The sequence below is a fragment of the Pipra filicauda genome, unplaced genomic scaffold (assembly GCF_003945595.2).
Source record: "Pipra filicauda isolate LSUMZ 115617 unplaced genomic scaffold, ASM394559v2 scaffold514_size685291_pilon, whole genome shotgun sequence".
In the NCBI taxonomy this organism is placed as follows: domain Eukaryota; kingdom Metazoa; phylum Chordata; class Aves; order Passeriformes; family Pipridae; genus Pipra; species Pipra filicauda.
Genome location: NW_024104659.1, coordinates 110,943 through 131,608, shown reverse-complemented (window position 1 = coordinate 131,608; position 20,666 = coordinate 110,943). Strand labels below are relative to the sequence as shown.

General features: G+C 37.8%; 1 protein-coding gene across 2 annotated transcripts in view; it reads left to right on the top strand.

Annotated features, from left to right (window-relative positions):
- The window catches only part of ADCY2 (adenylate cyclase 2), a 213,151-nt gene that overhangs the window by 122,301 nt on the left and 70,184 nt on the right, over window positions 1–20,666 (top strand). For both annotated transcript variants that reach the window (XM_039386925.1, XM_039386926.1), the window contains exons 5-7: window positions 16,436–16,584; window positions 17,860–17,971; window positions 19,013–19,140. In XM_039386925.1, the coding sequence (XP_039242859.1) occupies window positions 16,436–16,584; window positions 17,860–17,971; window positions 19,013–19,140 (389 nt within the window). The remainder of the gene's footprint in view (window positions 1–16,435; window positions 16,585–17,859; window positions 17,972–19,012; window positions 19,141–20,666) is intronic.

Sequence of the window (20,666 nt, the reverse complement as noted above, 5' to 3'; positions counted from 1 at the left end):
TGAAAATGATTGGGACATTCAGAAAACCCTATTTAAATCTTAATTAAGTGCTGCGGTGCAGGGGCAAGGGGGGAAAGGACATAATGTGCACACACAGCAGACTTCAAAACTGCCTTAGTCTGTGGTTTCACATTTGGAAAGATTGTTGCTCCTATATCCTGGGTACTTTTGCTCTGTATAGGACAGGCCCATCATTTAGTCCATGGAAGTACTTGACCAGAGTTCTCCCAATAAGCTATGGTACTCATTTTTGCATCCTCCTCCTGTCAGCTTTTGTAGCCTCTTTGTCTTCATATGTCCACTTCAAAGGGCATTCTACCACCTCCTCTTCTAGGAAAGAGATTTACTGTAGAATAGTAATTTTCAAGAAAGTTTCATTTTCTTAATACTCAGGAAAACTTTGATGCAAGATTAGCGTATGGTTCAGTCAATCTCTTTGTCTACTATATCACATTTTTTAGAGAAGAGCTGTATTGCTACCAGATTCAGAGAACCATTGTCAAAACTCTTCTGTCTCTTCTTGAGCATAAGCATAGACTCTACACACCATTGTTGCCTTTTAAGTGACTCACTGCCTTCCTCCATTTCCAGGCATAATATCTGACACTTTCTTTCATAAAAAAAACTCTTTACCCTGAAAGTATCAGAACAACTAGGCATTTATCTGCAATGAAACACATTTTCACTGAGAGGAGAAAACAGTGGGTAGTGTAACTGAAAAGTATAGCTTTAGTTGACAAGAAATGCACCAAGTCACTTTCAGTACCTGCATTACAGCGGCTTTTCTTAAATGATGCTAGAATTTCAACCTGTTAATAGGGGTAGGTAATAAGAGGCGTTTTTAAGAAGCAGGAGAGAAAATAAAGTAACTGATATGATATGGTGCAAGTTTTTCATTCCATGGAAATGTTTGCTTAAGTTGGTCAGGTGATTAGCATAACCTTATTGAATTAATTGGTTTCTTAGTCTGAAAAACCCACATATTTAAAAAATAATAACGAAAATGCCCTCTAAAAAGCTTTGTATTTTGTGAGGTGGGTTTGGCATTGGGAACATTCTGGCGTCAGCTGCAGGGTGAGTGCAGTAAGAGCTTCTTCTGAGTCACTGACTGTGTTAACAGACATGAAGGGTTGTTTACTCCTTGCAAAAGATGTGCTCTTGAGCAAATTAACAAACAGCACTGCAGGGACTGCTGTAACCCCACCATACCCATTGCTTTGAGCTAATTATAACTGGTGCAGTGCTGCCACTGTATCCCCACTGCCACAAGTTTCTATCTGTCTTATATCTGATATCCCTATGCAGGGCAATACCTATACAGGACAATATGCTCACAAGTTTTCTTCATTTGCAGAAGGAAGATTTTTAGCCTTTCAGCTCTAGAGCTACAATGTTAGGTTCTTCTTTCAAAGGGAGTGGACATAAAATCGTAGAATGGTTTGGGTTGAAGGACCCATAAGGATCATCTAGTTCCAATGCCCCTGCCATGGGCAGGGACACCTTCCCCTACACCGGGTTCCTCATAGCCCCATCCAATCTGGCCTTGAATGATGTAAGATAACTTATATTTGAATGTTATGTAGCATCCGTTGTTGAAATGCACTGTATTATTGAAATGAAAGGTTTTTTTTAATATATAGATATTTTAGAAAGTATTTTTGTAATGAATTACAGCAGAATAAGAAGATAGCATGGCAGGATTTCGTTAATTAGTGTTTTGATTTCATTTGAATTTTAGTACGCAAGTCACAGCTTTAAGAAGTTGGAAAAATACAAATTTAAGACATATCTTTGCCCTTTGAAATTTTATGTTTGTATGTAGTACTTAATTGTATAAATTACAAATAGAAAAAAGGCACTCCTTGAGGAAGGTATGTCTAGATATGCCTTAAACACACTTAAATTCCTACCCTTGTAAGTCATGTTGAGTGAATTCAAGTACCTGTTGATAGAGAATACATACAAAAAGAAATAGCAAAATTTTTAAAGGACTAGGCTGTGTTGTGTAGCTTGCCTGCTTTGTCTTCTTGGAAGTTCATTGAAATGTTAAAAATAAATCATGAGAAAGCTACTTGCCCTCCACCACTGAAAGTAAAGTATTAATTTAGTTTATTCTGGACCAGCTAGTTGTTCTCAGTCACGAAAAACCCCCCGACCACCCACCCCTCCAAAAAAAATTGAAAAGAAAGGAATAAAAAGCCATTCGATTTAATTCATTCCTAATGTTTAATACTTTGTTATGGAGTATGAAAATTGGTAATAGATTAATTTTAAATAAGTACAAAAGCATCTGAAATTTTGCTTAGATGAAAGGGGATATTAAAAAATTGAAAAATTAAAAAATTATTTTTTCTCTTTTTGGAAAATTAAATCAGCATCAAGAAGAGACGTTACTGTAAAAATAAAAATTATTAGAAAGAAACACTGTACAGAAATTGATTTTTCTCTTTCAGAGTAAGATCATATTCAGGAAGTATGCCATGTAATTCCCTGTAGTAAATCTAGAGAATAATTTTTTTAATGCTTCTGCACTCATTGTGGAAGAAGGGAGTTTCCTACATTATGGAAAACTCATTGCAGCATTTATCTCAAGGTGAAGTGTGAGGAGGAGAGGTTAAGGAATAGATAGATTAAATAAAATAAGTGGTAGTAAATCCTCACATCTGTGTATTCAGCAGAGAGATCCAAAGAAGCTCAGGAATGGAACAACTGAAATCACCAAGAGTTGTGCTGATACTGCAGGGCAAGAGAGAGACAACTGTGATAAGAGTTTTAGCAGAGCTCCAAGGGAGGCCAGAGGACTGCTGGCTTAGAAACCCACTGTCTGTTTTGGGCATATTAGTAGAAGTAGAATGCAAGATCACTGCACATTTGTTGAGGGCGAGGTATGGAAGAAAAGTCAAGACAGATTTTGTCGAGGAAACAATAGGAATTCTCTGAACGTTTCAAATCTTGGGGGTGAAAATGATCCATTGATATGGGCTACCTGGATTTCTGGAAGACAAGATCCCTCACAAAAGGGTCTTGAAGAATGTAAGCAGTCATGGGACAGGAAAAAATGTTTTTGCATAACCAAACATTTAAAATTTTATTAGTTCTCCCCTTTGAGAAATTTTTTAAAAATTTATTTTAAAAAAATCCCTCATGTCCCTTCAATTTTCTTTTATGCTCAGATTATTTTTTAACTAACTTTCTATGTTGCTCAAAAAAAATAAAGATTTCAGTAAAAGTTGCTTATCAACCATAAAATATCTTCAAGTCTCAGAAAGAATAATTTGCTGTTGGAGCATGTTCCACCAGTCTGCACAGTGTTATTCACAGAAGTGTTTTAGTGTCACATATTACACTGTAGCGTGATGATCTGTCAGCTTCTACAGTGAGCTTTATGCTGCCCAAAGGAAAGCCGTAAATAAATTTAGTTTGTTATATAAGATAGTTTTAGGTTTCTATTCATATATAAAATAAAGCCTGAGTATGCAAGTATACAGAGTATACAGAGTTTATGTACGTTTCTAGAAGATGAAAAGAATACTCAAAGAGTAATTTACTGGAATTCATAAGGTACAGATACAGATTTACTGGGCTTTTTTTCTGACTTTACTGTAACCAGATAGATTTGTTTATGAAATAACATGGATATTGAGGGTAGAGCCAATTGTTAGTGTAATATTAACAGCAGGTATTTTCCATATTTCTTCATAGAATTGTTCTTGTCTAGTGTTTCCAAGTAGCAACTATGTTTGCTACTCCAACTTGCAGGGTAGCTTGGGCCCCAGTTTTTGGTGTAGACCCACATTTTCTTGTTGACCATTTCCCCCAAAAAAATAAAACCATCACATTAGGTAATTGAAGGTATTTTAAATCTGGGCAGCTGGCCCAGCCATCTTTCCTTTCTGTCTCCTATGTCACACTGAAGAAACATGATTTTATTGCTGGTCTTCCAGTTCTTCCTGGGCCATATTTTGTTTCTATCTATTTACTCTCTTCTTCTGCACTGGAAGCAGAGACTTGAAAATTCTGTATTGCATATGCTGTTGGATTTCTGTACCACTTGAATAGAAAAAGTATATCTGGGAAACCATTCATTCAATGTGCTGCTGTTAGATACTAGAAACAGGCATCTGAAAAATGCATATATGAACCTATAGATGAGGAAAGTTAGCTGAAACCAGCAGAAGTTGTTATCAGAATGTCACCTTCCCCTTAGTGTTGAGAGAAAAACGAACTTTGAAGAAGTTCTGCTGGAAGATGCGAGGTGATTGGTCTGAATATCTATTACTGCCCTGAATCCAATGAATTTTGGTCTGCTGGAGGAGCTGTAGGTTTGCAAAAGAAAGATGGAGCATTTGCTCTGAATCAGCTGTCAGTATTTCAGCATACAATCTCAAAGCACCAGGCTTCCTTGGAGACTTCAAAAGGAAAAGGATACAGGAGAATAGCAGAGGAACTGGTATCACACCAGAGAGATATGATGTAGACCTTTATCTGTCAAGCATTAAATAATAACTACCTTATGTATGGCAGTGTCATTCTTTGAACAGCAGTTACAAGCTAAGGGATGAGCTTCTGCAATGGAAGTTTCTTTTGAATTGCCCAAATAAGAAAGAACCTTTTACCCCCAAATAATGTATAGAATTTGCTCACTGCATGGGCTGCAGTCCATACAGAGGTAGGCATGGCTGCAAAGGCTTAACCTTGCTGAATCACTGAGAGAGCTTATTCAAACTTTAAACCACACTTGGTATGGCAGAGCATGACTCATAGGTCCTTGGATGGAATAGCTACCAGTCTCAAACATGAGAGTTTTATTTACAGCATAGTTAACTTAGAATAAGTTAGAATAAGTTAACTCTTTACTTAAGGAAAGCTCAGAATTGTTAATGAAACAGAGGAAATAGCAACCTTGAAAATATATCTCTTATTGAGTCCTTGCAGAGCAAAGTTTCCTCCAGCTTCTTCTAGAAAGCCCTTCTATTTAACAGCTTCCAGTGGCTTCCAGCATTGAAACAACCTCAGCAACTTCCTTTGGGGTCTCTAGGAAATCTTCTGTCACCTTTACACTTGCACAACAGTTTGCTCTGCAGAAGTCAGTTGCACTGTGGTAGAGTAATATCTCTCTTCTTCATGCTTTCTCCCTGATTGCACCACCAGTCTTCCAAAAGGTTCTTTCTGCTGCACCTCTCAGTGACTCTCATTTAGATGGATCTGCTTGATTCAGAGTGAAGCATTCCTTTCCAGTCACAACCCTTGGGGGAAAAAAAAAAGGCAATTATTCTTAATACTGATATTGCAAACTGCAAACAAGCAAGTTCTGCAATGACCCAAACTGAATATATAGGGCCTTCTGTAGGAAGGCCCTGATTCATCAGAACACAACAGTGCATTTAGCACATGTTCTGTGGATTCTTGGCAGGACTTAATATTTGCATGTTGCTAAGCTGTGCTGAACGTGGCAATGCAAGCGCTGTTGTGGGGAAGACAACTATTTTAAGGTGTACCTTGGAGGCAGGACTGAGAAGGAAATTTCCTCCCTCTTGCTTATTAATAACAATAGTCTACTAATAAAAATCAGAAACTATATTTTATAACGTTTCTTATTACAAGTGGCTGGAAATATATAGAAGTCTAATTTTTTACCATTTTCTTCAAAATTATATAGAGTAAATGGTACAAAAAGCAATGTAAGTGTGAAAAAAGTACATATTCTGTAATCTTTGCTAATATCATGTAGAAAGAGTTTTGAAGCAGTAAAAAAATTTCACCAAGAGGACTGGAACAGGAGCCAAGTATGAAAATAAACATCTTGTTACATTAAAGATGTAAATTTTTTGTTCTTCCATTCTTTCCAGGAATTATGGTTCCTATAGCTTAAACATTCGGCATTATTATGCCTGTATTGCTGAGGTTTCACAGATGAATAATAAATTATGATCTTGTGAATTACATGGTAAAATGTTATCGGTTATATATTACCTTCTGGTTTCTTTTAGTTTTATCTCTTGAACAGCAACACAATCCTCATTGTCAACACATTTTTCTGATAGATAGATCTATTAATCCGTGTTTAAAATGCAGAGTTTCAAAATTAATCAAATTAAATAAAGGCATGGAGTATATTGATGATGTATGCTGGAAATAATCAAAAAGAATTTTAGGTGAAGTCACAAACCATTTCCAAATTTCTCAAAAGCTTGGAATTTTTATAAGTGCAGTAATCATAGAATAGATTTCATTCATCCATACTATATTTGCCTTTAGAAATAACACTGCCGCAATCAATCAGCTGCAGCTTTCATATTTTTTTTACACTATTCATATTCACATGTACAAATTTGCAGGCATCAGTGTGTAAACCAGGATTCCAAAACAATAGACATAGAACTATTTTAAAACCCTCAATATGTGAGGACAAGAATTCAGACCTAATATCTCAAGGGGAAAAACTGGACCCCATCTTTTCCAGTGCTGAAGGACATTTATCAAATATCCCCACTGGATTGCACATCCCAAGAGAGAGAATGAGGAAGAGCAGCAGCCCTTGTGCAGGAGTCTCTGGGGATTAGAGATTCACCTGGAGTGCTGCAGTGACAGGAAATCTAGTACTTGCTTCAGTAGTCTTTAAATGGTTTCATATTGTAGGTAATTAGTTTCACCTGAAAAGGCTGCTAGGGCTCTACCTCCAAAATAACCTCATGCTCACTGATAAGCATTTCTCCATGGGGACAGGAAGAGAGATGAGGTCTCATTTTGACAGAGGACTGTTTTGAACAAGGGTTGCTTACAGAGAGCATTGTCTAACCCGTGTATCTCCTGTTAAAGCATGAAAAGTTCTGGAGCTGACATCCCATTTCTGCACCACTGGTCACTGTGGGTCTGTACTGAGCCTATGCTAGTGGCATCAGATGCAGGCAGCTGATGTGGTGACCTGATGGGGGACACTGTGAATCACTACATGTCAGCCAGAGCTGTGTCCAGCCTATCATGGGGAATATAAAAACAGCCATGGAAAAAAACTTTTTTGTGTATAAAAAAATTACCCATTAGGCATCAAAACGTTATCTAACCAGGGACCCATGGTGCCTCTGCCCAAACACAGTTCACAAGGAAACAGGCAACTGCTGGAGGCTGGACACAAGCTGTTTTGTGTAGAGGACCTCTACACCCAAGTAGGGTATCCTCACCTCTCAGGGGTTGTGGCCCATGGACAGCCCGTGCTGGAGCAGAGACACACCTGAGGGCACTGCAGCACATCAATGTCCCAGGCCAGAGCAGGGACACTGAAGAAAAGGGCATCAGAAACCATTAAGCACAGAGCAACAGAAGTGGTTAAGCACACAGTGACAGAAGAAACTATCACGCTACTCTCTCAGTTTCCTACACTGCCTGTCTCCTCATCACAAGAATTTTGATGGACTGAGTATAATCCACAGCAAAAATAGGGAAAATTGAGACCAGGAAGTGTGGAGGATAGATGATTGCGTAAGTGTCTGCCTCACTTATTTATTTTTTTTTCAAAGCTGCAATAAGCAATGAGAGGTTTGTTTTTGTTTGCAGTAAATTAATTCAATTAAAATTGCCTGACTCTAGACTGTTTTGCTCACAACAGAGTCCCAGGCACATAGAGGTGCCTCTTTCCAGCCTGGAGCTAAGCACCTGCTGACTCTTAGTACAGAATCATAACCAATACCCTTTTCTGGGTATATTCCAATTATGTGGCCTCCTCTGGCAGCTCTAATTTTTCTCAGTTGCATTTTTAGGATTCTGATTTTCTCTGTGCATTGCACACACAGACTTAGTGCCTGTCCTCGTGGGATGGGTGACAAGGCACTTGAAGGTCTGGTATTTACCATTCCTGTCCTTCTGTGATTAAGCCTGAGTTTCTGTCTGCGTACCTACAGTACCTACAGTACCTACCTAAGTACTTCTGGAACCATAGAAAATCCTTTGGAAAATGTACTGACAGTAATATGGAAAATGTTGTTCAGGAGTTTTAGAAAATGAAACCAGGCTAATTCTGAAAGCTTTAACCCTTGCTATATTTTATGCTAACTTTAGTTTTGTGGTTAGGCCTAGTAATGAGTGTTAAGGAATAGTTTAGCATATACCTGCCATACTGTAAGTTCTTGTTTGTGTTTTTTTTCCTGATCGGGTTCCTCAAAATAAAGAGAATTGGTTTTCAGAACTCTAGGGTTTTTTATTTGTTTTCCAGTGGGACCAAAGTTTTTAATTTAAAATTTTTTATCTTTAGTAGCTGGTGAATATAATCATTAAAGAGCAGTTGGGAGATTTCTACAAGATACATATTCAGTGACTAAGCAGAAGAGAAACTTTAATTCCTGAGACAGAGGTATAATGCAAATCATTCTTGCTCCCTTTTATTTCGACCATTGTAAGGAAACAAAAGGTCTGCTTTATGAATGCAGTAACAGTGTATACTTTCCAGACATCTGCCTGTTCTTTGATTTCTACCTAGTGTGAGTCAGCTTCCTCTGTCTTCAAGGCTAGGAAGCGAGCTGTTGAATGAACAGTGATGCTTACTACTGTTCAGAAAAGAGGTGTTAAAATATACAACTTGCAACATTAAAATTTATCACTGTTTCACAAGAAGTAGGACAGATCCTTACTGTAGCTTCATTTTTCATTAATATACAGGTGAAATAAACTTCTGCAATTAGGTTCTGTTTGAATAAACTTTTATCTCTATTTAAATAGGCTGTTTTATGGGCCAAACGTATGTTTAGTTACTTCTATTCTAGAAGTATTCTATTCAGAGATTGCTGTCTGGCCCTGCTTCTGACCTCTCTGTCTGACCCACTTTGAAGTGTTTATGAGCTCCTGACAGGTATAGCTGGGTGACCGGTCCTTGGTTTTGATCCTTATTCTGTGGGGTGACTAACATTTGATCACACAAATGTGTGATATCTGTATAATATCTGATAAAATATTGGAAAATCACCAGCGACACACAGAAAGAAATCCATTCTTGCATGCTTAGTTGGTATTCTGTAAGCAGATGGCTAGAACATCAGCAGGCAATGTCAGAGGTAAAAGCAACCAGTTTCATGTTAACTAGAAGAGCACAGAGGAGTGATGCTGACAATGTGCTTCAGACGTAATCATCTTACTTAAGTGTAGTGCTGTGGCTTAGAAATGCTTTTTGTTTTGGTTTGGATTTGATGCTTTCAAGCACAAGGTTTCGCTCTAAGCTGGGCAGCTGAACAGGAAACTTCAAGCAGTACTCTTGAATGTCTTCCCTGACATCGCATGGATGGTTTGGAAGAAGGGAAATATGTGAAAAGAGAGATGAGTCTTGTTTTGTTCGTTTCTATTGAAAAAATAGCATAAAATTTTTCTCAAAATGCGAAGCAAGATGGACTGGAGTTAAAGGGTTTATTGTTTAAAAGAATGGTGTTGAGCAATTTCCAGCAATGAATACTTCACCATTATTAAAGGCTGATATAGTATTAAACATGTTAATCTCCTCAAACTGATTATTTCCAAAATGCTTCTTCTGTCTTTTCATCAGTTCTTGAAATATATAAAACTTAAAGCAAGAGTTAACAGGATCAGATGGAAACAAACCTTGAAGTTCTGTCAGTTAATTAAGCAGCTCTGGCTATTATGTCAGTATGTTCTGTTTACGCTATTGTTTTGCTGTTTGATGACTCATCACTTGACCACCCGCGGGATAGGCGCGTATTCTGAAGGTGAACATCATTTGCAAAATTAGTCGTAAAAAGCTTGCATATGCAAACTGTAATCTATGCATAAACATTGAACACCCCCTAAGTTCCGTGAAGGAATTTGTCTTTGCCAAATGTGTGATGAGCCTCTGAATTTAAATGAGCTTTCAGATCCCTACCCTGAAAAAAACGTGACAGCGAAGCAGTGCTTCCAGGTAGCTTTAATGTTGTTTGGGGATGAAGGTGACCGGCTAGATGCTAGCTCTGCATTCACAGAGCTACTCAGCAGCAAATGAGCTGGGCACAACACTGTTTATTTAGCCTGAAAACCATTAAGTGTATTTCAGTCAAAAGCCTGCATTGACTGTACTGTTCTTGCAAAGCAAGCAAGTCACACCACTGGTGTTTTGCCATTGCAAAATTGTTTGAAGACAACTCACCCCTTTCTGGAGGGATGGTTGGAACTCAGGGACAGGTTGGGGAGGGCAGCCCCTCACCCACAGGCAGAGGCTCCCTGGCAGCACCATGGGGGCTTGTCTGGCCCTTCCCTGGGCTTCACCCTGGCCCTGGTCCAATGCCGGCACTTGGGTGAACATCTCTCATCACCGTGGTCTGAGCTGGTGACCTGGGCCTCCGGCAGCCAGCATGAGTCTGCCCACTGGCAGCCCTTTCTCAGGGCTCTCTTTCCTGTGGGAGCAGCTCCCAGACACCTGTGACTTGTCTTCTGCAAGATAATTTAATGAGGGCATTTGCATTCCATGGCTGAGGAAATAGTGAGGACTGAGAGGATGGTGCTTTCATTTCTCCTGTGTGTATTGATTTTCCGGTGTTGATATTCTGGCTCCTGGCATTATCAGCCTTGAAATTTCACCAAAAGGGTCATCAAAACAAAACATCTTTCAGTACCATGCTTGGGGATTTTAAAAAAACTCAGTTTCCACGAGGGAAAAAAAAATAAATCATGAATGAATGTTGTTAGCAATGGGGGCCCTTTAGGTGAACAGACGAGAACAGATGAGAGTTCATAGTTCTGTCCTGAGGAGAGATGTTATCTGTGGCATAAAGTCTGTGCTAGCCACAACTGGAAGCAAAAGCAGCAATTAGATATGTAAAAAAAGGGTTCAGTATGGTAAAAGTCGTGATATGTAGATTTCTAGATGTCAGGAAAAATCCTTAAACTGTGTCTGATTTTGTCAAGGCCAGTAGCAGTGTTTTGGAAGTATTCAAAGAAAAAAGTCATCATAACGAAGGGGTTACCACTAGACAAAAAAAGTATAAACAATCGGTATGAAATAAAAGATGCTGCTGTGATGGTTTTGCATTTGGAAAGAAATACAGTGATGTACTCAACAACTTGGTAGGAAATCGAGTCATATGAAAATATTTTTCAGTTTTTAATGGGGAATAGGTTTGGGTTAAATAACTTTCCAAGATCAGAAGATTTCAGTAAGATGTTTGATGCAATGTGCACAGTGTAAAAGTACTGACACTCCTCATGAAAAGAGCACAGTCTAATGGATTTTGATTGGAGTAACTGGAAATTAGCAGTGGAGATGTTCAATGAATTGGCATGTGTTTCATGTTCTGCAAGAACCACATCTCCTTGTTTATGCTATTATGTATTTTGTATTAATGATCTAGGAGGTATGTGAAGACATTCATAGACAACCATTTTTGCAGAAATCACAAATATTGGTCTGATAGTAAATACTGTAATATGGAATACTTTATAAATTATATTAATCAAGAGAGTTTATAATAACTGTCTGAAGAGTCATAATTCTAGAAGCAAAGAGTATGGGCCAGAGCTAGAATATTTCAAGGCTGCAACTTTGAAAAATATTTTGGAGACAATAGCAGACATGAAACGGCAGACAGGGAACTCCAGGAATGTTACAGCAGAAAGTTGTGCAGTGTAAATCATGGACATATTGAAGAGAATAAAGCAGGGGGGTAGGTGTGTGCATGTCTTTGTTTAGTGGAGCAAAATTTTAGGATTTGTGTCAAAAAAACTTTGAAAAATGATTGAAGGTTGTTTAGGTTTTTGAGAAGAGAGTGTAGAAAATACTTAGGAGCAGGAGATTTTTGGAGCTGTTTACCTGATCAAAGTTATCTGTGTTTGCAAGGAACAGAGTATGGACATTAATCTTGAGCTGAGAAAGATATAACAGGGTCAAGACTTCAAAGTAAGAAATACACAACACATTTTAACAGTTTTTAACAGTTTTAACAGTTCAGCTAACTAACAACTAGAACAAACTGCAGAGGAGTTGATGAATTCTTCACCTCTTTATGTCTCTGTAATCAAGATTGAATACCTTTCTCAGTGTGTATGAATAAAATTGATTTATTGGTCTTAGCACAGCTAATGAGATTGGTGGAGATTACTAACATAGGCTAAATTTAAGGGGATAATAGCGTGTAATTTTTAAAAATCATCTCCCCTCCCAGTCAAGAATCCAGGTTAACTTGAAGAAAAAGCAATTTACAATTATTTATCCTTGTAGGTGTATTTAAGAGAATGATCATGAGGTCTGAGTGAACAGTACCATAATTTGACAAACAAGTACCCTGTTGATCCCCATCTCTATCAGCTTCATAGCTGTTTCATCATTTTGTGATCAGGAGTCACAAGATTCCTTTCCTGTAGGTTATCTTTTTATACATTTCAAGGGCAGTTGAAAATTTAATTATATTTATTAATTATTTGTTATTTGTTTATTTGTTAACTTTGTTGTGAAGCGGAATGCATGTAAGGCTAATTGCTTCTTGAGCTCTTACTGCTGACTTCCTGACCTGGTTTGTCAAACTTGCTAAATAGATGATTAAACATATGCCAGAGGAATCTGAAAACAAAATCCAACCCACAGGAAACCAGATTTCATTATGATTCTATGATTCAGTGCCTTAAATGACATTGAAAGGGACAAAAATATCCCTATATGGGATTACAGGGACAAAAATATTCCTATAGTCCTTTACTGATCTACAAATATATAATTTTTCTGCAGGCTGCTTGAACATCAGAAGAAGCTTAACAACAAAGATGGACATTTCTTCCAGTAAGACCAAGATTTAGGCCTGCAGTTCCCTCCATAGAAAACAGAGAGAGAGAGAGAGGGAGAGAGAGAGAGATGCTCCCTCAGGAATTCAGTATTAGATTCTGTGAATTGCCTTGAAGGAGTGTTTCTCTCTACTGAGAGTAAGGCACTAAGCTAATTTTAATGTAATGAGTCATATCAGATTACTTTTATTTCTCCATGTCATTCTGTTGTCAATATTATTCAAGAGATCAGACTAGATGGAAGAGTATTTGGCCTTTAAATCTATAAATTCTTAGAATTATGCTACAGTAAAGAGTTACTAGTTGTGTAATCCTGTACATATGAGTGAATCAGTATCGGTAGTTTACATAACAAAACAGGAATGAGCAAATAAATAAACCGTTATTGCCTCAAGCCAAGAAGAGGTTGATTTGTGAAACATGCACTTTAAAAAATGTACTGTACCAAGCATTTGAGGATATTTTGTTTGTTTGCTGCATAGCAGCATCATGATACTATGCAAGATACTCAAACACAATTGCCACCTTGCAGAATACAACAGACTCCTGTGTTCTTTAAATGAGCCAAGCTAACTTTAACTAAACAGGTTTATCAAGCTGTAGAGGAATGGTGTGTAACTGCGAATCACTGCTAAAGTCATCTGTATAATTCAGGGAAAATTCTGACAAAGAAATCAACTTAGATGTGAGATTGAGAGAAGGGAACTCAAATAACAGTGTGACATATACCATGGAAAATCTTCGGTTGGAGAATCCAGGGAGGGATGTCTACTTGCTATCCTTCTACTGGGATCCAGAGGAAGAAGAGAGAAGTACTTAACCCTACAGTATTGAAAGGCACTATAACGTTGTATTCAGTACAGATTGATAGCTCTGTCTTTTAGCCCTAGGACTTAAAAGATCTCAGCTACAAGTGACTTGAGTGGTTGAGAGGAGAGCAATTGGTTTTGATGCTTCAATTGTGTTCTTTTAAGCCACCGGTGATGACAAAACAGGAAGGAAGAGGTGTTCTTAAGTGCTATGCGTATCTTTGGATCTTTTAGCAAAAAGAGAGGGAACAAGGAAGCAAGCATTTTGCATTTGTCTAGCTGACTAACCTGGTCACAGTCTTCATAAGTTAAGATTCAATTTCTTTCACAATTGTCTTTTAGTGAAAGAAATGAAAATTAACAATCCGCGTTATCAGACAAGTGATAACTTCAGGATTGAAATGCGAGCGCTTGCAGCCTGCATGACAGAGAGGGTGGCTGAAGGCTCTAGGTGCAAACTGGGCATGGCAAAGTATTCTACAGTGCTTCACCAGTTGCAGTTCTCTAAAGCCACCTCTGGTTGCAACCTTCTCTTTTGTACAGTGGAAACAGAGGAAGGAAAACATTCTTTGGAGGGAATTCTGGTGTGGTGAACAGCTTCACCAGGATGCTTAAGCAGACTGGAATAGTGGTCTGGTCTGGAGAGAAAAAGGAGGGGAAATATTCCATCTCTCCTGATGGCCCCTCTCTTTTTTCCCTTCTCTCATATGATTCTTTGGCTTGTAGTTGGCTTTACGGTTCTCCCTATGAAAACTTTTTCTCTTGCTTTTTCTCTTGCTTCCTTGAAAACCTTTGCTGCTTTTTCCTATGACCTTTGTCCAGCCTTTCTGGGTTTCAAACACAGAAGCAGTAACCTAACGTTGAGTGTCTGCATCACTGTGTGTCTGGAATTATAACAGTCATAGGAAGATTGTGAACTAGCTTGCATTTACTAGCCATGGTACAACAGGAGTATGGTAATGCCCAATTGTAGCTCAGAGCATTCACCTCTTCATTAACTGTGTAATAATAATTATTAACAAGTGCTGACCCATCCAGTACATCACAAAATAACAATTTTCTGTTAGATAAAGATCAAGTCAGAAGAATAAGCTTTCATTATGGAAAAAAAAATCTATTGTTTGTACAGATATTTTTTCCGTATTAGCAAAATGCCTCCACCAAGAACCAGTTCAAATGAAACATTGCCAGTGAACATAAGCAATGAAAATCCATCGATTTCTTGGAAGTAAACTTGCTAGAATGCCTTAATATACTAAATAAAACTTTCATTTAAGAAACAAAGTCACATTAACATTTTGATGAAAAGTCACTTGTATATGTCCTTCTCAGTTGCAATGTGTCAAATCTGAGATCCTAGCAGTAGGAAAATGGTATTTCTTATTTTATTCTTGCCTAATTAGTGAGGCTAGAAACAGGTATGCTTTACCTTGAACGTTTACTTCATGAGTCATCTTACTGTTTATGTGATATGTCTTACTATGCAAAATAAAGAACAGTCCATACCTATGTGAATCAAAATTACTTTTAGGTCTCATCAGAGTGGAAAAAAAAAGAAAATTTTTAGTTCAATATTTACTTAGCGACAAAGCAAGATTCTGTCTTGATTCACTGAAATAAAGGTTTTTTACAAAGCATGTGTAGGATCAGTTTCACAGGGCGTCATATAACTTAGTGCTATGCTTACAAGTGCACAAATGCTATGAGGAATGTGAAGTTTTCCTTATATATGAGAGTTAGCTGAGGTAGCTGCAAATATTCGAAGAGTCTGTAGCCCTGTATTGTCATGCTCTACTCAAGGTCATTAGACCTGAACAGAAGTAATTATCCCAGGCAGAGAATTGGATTAATGGTTACATTTCTTCTGGTACCTTCATGAATAAAACTGCAAATTCTGCAAAAATACACGTTTTGAAGCAAAGAGAATGCATCATTCTTAGTAACACCTGCAGATCATGCACCTTTTGAGATCATCATTTCTTCTGGCTTAGCTGTCTCTCTCTCTGACTCTGACTAGGGCTTTTCCAGATACCTTCCCTCTCCTCACTGGCTCAGGGTTCTAGTTTTTGTGCTTAGCCAGAATTAGTCTCTCTGCTCTTTTTCAGTTTCAAGATGGAGTATGATCAAAGAAAGAAGGGTTTTTTTGCAGAGTTCTTGTTGATCTGTTTTCCAGAGAAATAGGACCTGAGTTTAAAGCTGTCACAAGTAAAATGGGCAAAATGAAAATGTACTGATGTAAGAGACCTTTGCAAAAGGAAGACCATAATGCCAACAAATGATGAAAAACATGTAGGGTTTGGGGTTCTTTTAGTATTCAGTTTGCTTTTAAGTTAATATTTTAAAAAAATATTTTGTCAAATGCAATAATAAACTAAGGGGACAGTACATATCAAAATGGTCTGCAAAATTTCAAGATTTGCAATATTCCATGTCTGTATTTTATCTTTTGTTTTCAGTCTAACAACTGCTAAAATTATAGCTAAACATTTAAAATACATTAAAAAAGAGATTTAGCCTATTCTATGTGAATTAGACTGCATTTCCCTTAAAGTCTTCTGAACTGGCCTTGCAGCTCTTGTTTTATTTGCTGCATACTACTCAGATATTGAATAGATTACTGTACATAACTCCTTCTGATATTAAGTTTAGCTTAAGCTTTTTCTAACCTTGAAGAAGCTAGGTATTACTTGGAAGCATGTATATATTCCTGTCATATTCTTCAAGGAACTGATTAACTTTGGAGGCCATACCAGGTCTGAGTGAAAACCTCGTCAGAATGTTCTACAGTATTGACAATAATGTGTACCTTGCACAGTGTTGCTACCATACTAATTTTATTCTCCTTAAAGAAATTGTGGACATTTCATTTTAAACTTTAGGAGCGTCTTCTACTTTCTTTACTGCCTGCTCACATTGCCATGGAAATGAAAGCAGAGATCATTCAGAGGTTACAAGGTCCGAAGGCGGGTCAGCTGGAAAACACCAACAACTTCCACAATTTGTATGTCAAAAGGCACACCAACGTAAGGTATTGTACTGTAACAAAATGTATCAACAACATTCAGAAAAAAAATGAAAAGAAAGTGTTAAGTGAGCAATTAAGAAAGCAATCCTTTTAATATGATTTTCAACAATTTAATGTTTATTATCTGTTAATCTGATCAAATGCTGACAATTCCATGTTCCAGAAAGTCACAAAGGTGATGATAAAATGAAGTTGTTTAGAAAAAACCACACATTAACAGGCTCTTTTCATGTCTTCTTGGTCTGTTCAACCTGGAGGAGACTGAGGGGAGACCTCACAGCAGTCTACAATTTCCTTCTGAGGGGAAGAGAAGGGGCAGACACTGATTGACCAGTGACAGGACCCAAGGGAATGGCCTGAAGTTGTATCAGGGGAGGTTTAGGTTGGAAATTAGAAAAAGGTTCTTCACCCTGAGGGTGGTTGGGCCCTGGAACAGGCTCCCCAGGGAAGTGGTCACAGCACCAAGCCTGACAGAGTTCAAGAAGTGTTTGGATGATACTCTCGGGCACCTGGTGAGACTCTTGGGGTAGTCCTGTGCAGGGCTGGGCATTGGACTCTATGATTCTTGTGGGTCCCTTCGAACTTGGCAGATTCTGTGATTCTGTGATTTTTCAAGTTAAAGTACTAAATCTTGCTTTCATGTATACCAGTCAAAATTGTAATTCACGTCAGTTGTATTATTTTGATTTTGTATTTTTCTTAACTGGAACGATTTCTCAGGCTTTATATCTTGTAAATAGAGACAGCTGTATGACGTATGTATTTTACAAAGTACCTGAGAAAAAATATTCTGAAGGATCCAGTTATTTATTAATTCTAAACTTTAGTAGTTAGAAAAATAACTCACCATTTATTTCAGACATTCTTTCTTCTTTACAATTTCTTTTGCGTGACTTTTTGATTGGACAAGTTAGTTTGAATTACATTCTTAAATATTTTAATACACTAACAAATATAGGTACAGAATGTCTATAAATGCCTGTAAATATAGGTATACTATAAAGGTAATACTTGAGAAGATAATACCTATAAAGATCAGTATAGGTATATATTACCTATAATGCCTATATTACCATAGCACCTATTTAGGTAAATGTAGGTTTGCCTATAAATATAGTTGTATTTAATGCTCTTCATTTAGCAGTGACTGTTTTGGGTACAGGCATACCCCTGTGAAGTCCAGAATGCTTACGCTCAGGTTTAGCTGTTGTTTGATAAATCTGAGTCCTGCAGAAGGAAACTGTGACCAAGATTCTGTTCAATTCTGTTTCTATCTAGCATCTTGTATGCTGATATTGTGGGATTCACTCGCTTGGCCAGTGACTGCTCACCAGGGGAATTGGTGCACATGCTAAATGAGCTGTTTGGCAAGTTTGATCAGATTGCAAAGGTGAGTTTCTATGGGCTGCTACTGTTAGTTTAAGTAAGTCATCTTTAAAATATTTTTTTCTTCTCGGGATCTTCAAGCAGTATTTCTGAGACTTTGGCAGGAAGATTGGGTTTGAAACATGAAGGAGAAAACTCTGGCTCGGGTCTGAGTGCATCAGTGTATTTCTATCAGTGTGACAGTCTGTGAAACTCAAGATAACTCTCTCTAATAGGACCAATAGAGACAGCCTATGGAGACCAGTAAAGCTTAATGGCAGATGAATACTTCTTTCAATAGCTTTTTTACAATAACAAGGATTATGAAACTCAAGAGAGAAAAGTGTTAGTTTTCTGATCTCTGGAAAAGCATTTAAGAGACTGGAGGAGGAGAGAGACAATATTGATTGAAGCAATTTTAATCACTGACCGCAGCCTCTTGATTACTCAAGGAAAGAATAAAAAGCAAGTAGAAAATTTTCTTCTGTTTATTTAGGTGCTATTTTTAAAAAATTACATCAAACTTTATGTGTGAAGGTGAAATCAGAAACACCAGAGCATATAAAAATTTCCTGAGTAATTAGTTCAAAAACTATTGTCCAGTATTAGTTTTAAAAACATAAAAACCTTTACATTAAAATACGTTGAATTATAGAAATACTATTATGACTGATAGTTTCTGGAAGTATTCCATAGTACATCTTCAAAGATGTAAATGTGGAAGGCTAGGTCTTTTGATTTCATATTTCAAACAAAAAGGCTTTATTTTGATTGAGAATAGGATAGTTTGGCCCAGTTTTTTAATCTCAGCTCTGTACAACTCTGCATATATATGTATTGCAGTGTATGTACTTCCCAATTGTGCCCCTTAAGGACCATAACAGGTGGAGGGCTCATCCATTCAAAACCCTAATAGCACTTCTGTTTTAGCAAGCCAAATCCTTCTCTACTGAAACAAGATTAAGTAGAATTTGCTAACATCATTTAAATCAGACTTTGTAACAGTAACCCTACATTTATGTATTTCAAGTTGAAAGTGACCATCTCACCTTGCTTTTTCCTCTAGGAAAATGAATGTATGAGAATTAAAATCTTAGGTGACTGCTATTACTGTGTTTCTGGACTACCTATATCTCTTCAAAATCATGCCAAGAATTGTGTGAAAATGGGACTGGACATGTGTGAAGCCATTAAGTAAGTGCCAAACTTATTGTTAAATATTCAACAGTAAAAATCTCTCTTTTATCTGTATCTGTGCTACTGGTTGAAACATTCAGTCCTGCAGTAGTTGGTGTGTTTCACTGAAAGGTCCAGTGTGGTTATCTTGAACTCAGCCTCAACAAAGAAATGTTTTAAAATGTTGTGTTGTGCAAGGCTATGTCATCACTACACCATAAAGATGATTAATGGCCTGGAACAGTGCTCATATGAGGGAAGGCTGAAAGAACTCGGACTGTTCAACCTGGAGGAGAGAAAGCCGAAGGGAAAAATCTCATTGTTGTATTTAAGTACCTGAAGTGAGAGCACAAAGAAAATGTAACCAGGCTGTTCAGTGGTGCCCAGTGACAGACCTGGAGGCAATGGGCACAAACTGAAACACAGGAGGTTTCCTCAGAACTTCGGGAAACACTTTTTTTCATTGCGAGGGCCACTGAGCACTGGCATGGGTTGCCTAGGGAGGTTGTAGCGTTTCCAGCCTTGGAGATGCTCAAAATCCAACTGGTATGGCCCTAAGCAAACTGCTTTGGCTGTGATTTAAACAGAAGGATGGACTAGGCAATCTCTAGATGTCCCTTCTGAGCTCAAGTATTCTGTAATTCTGTAATTATAAGATGGTAAATATCCCAATAGACATCACTTAACACTTTGAAGCTTGGCTTTTTTGCAGAGTCGTGATGCTGCCACCCACCTGTGAGTCAAACAGCTGTGAGAAGCCAGAGCTCCTGGCTCCTCCGACGTTCGGAAATCAGTGGTGGTGGTCAGGAGCTGTTACCTGTCCACAATTAAGATACCTCACAACCCTTAGCCTGTGGAGTGATATTGAGCATGTCCACCAAAGACATTTTTAATGGATTAGAGATTTCTGGACTGAGACCTATTTCCCATGTTGTTAGATAAGCAATATGTGTACCTTACTAAACCCCACGTTTAGGTTTAATTTCACCTTTTCTGTATAGATAAGGACTTCCTGAAACATTTGTTTCAGTCAACACATTGAGGTACTATAGAGAATTCTGTGCTTATCAACAGTATTTTGAATTTCTGGGTTACTCTGTATATCTCTTTTTTTTTTCCCTATAAAAATTGTACTCGTTCTGTCTTTGAAACAGAAAACAGAGCAAAGTATTTGTGAATCATAATATGATTGCATTTGAAATAGCAGTTGTAACTTATTTCAAGTAACTCAGGTAATAACAGGAGACTTGATATGCTTGTGAAAAAGAAATATGGTTGTATCTGATGGATTAACATTTGTAAGACAGCTGAGGATACAGCTACTGGGACACTTGAAGAATCCTCTAGCTTATTATTGAAGAGTAGGTTGGGAACGGATTATAGACAACTGTAGCAGTTGTGGTGATGATGGCACTTCAAAGTCTTGCAAAAGGGCAGTTTTACCCCCTCTGAGCTCTACACCTGACTGCTATCAGAACTCTCAATGCAGAGCTGAAATAACTCTTGCAAGCTACCTGTCCTGTCTGAGTTCTACCACCACATTT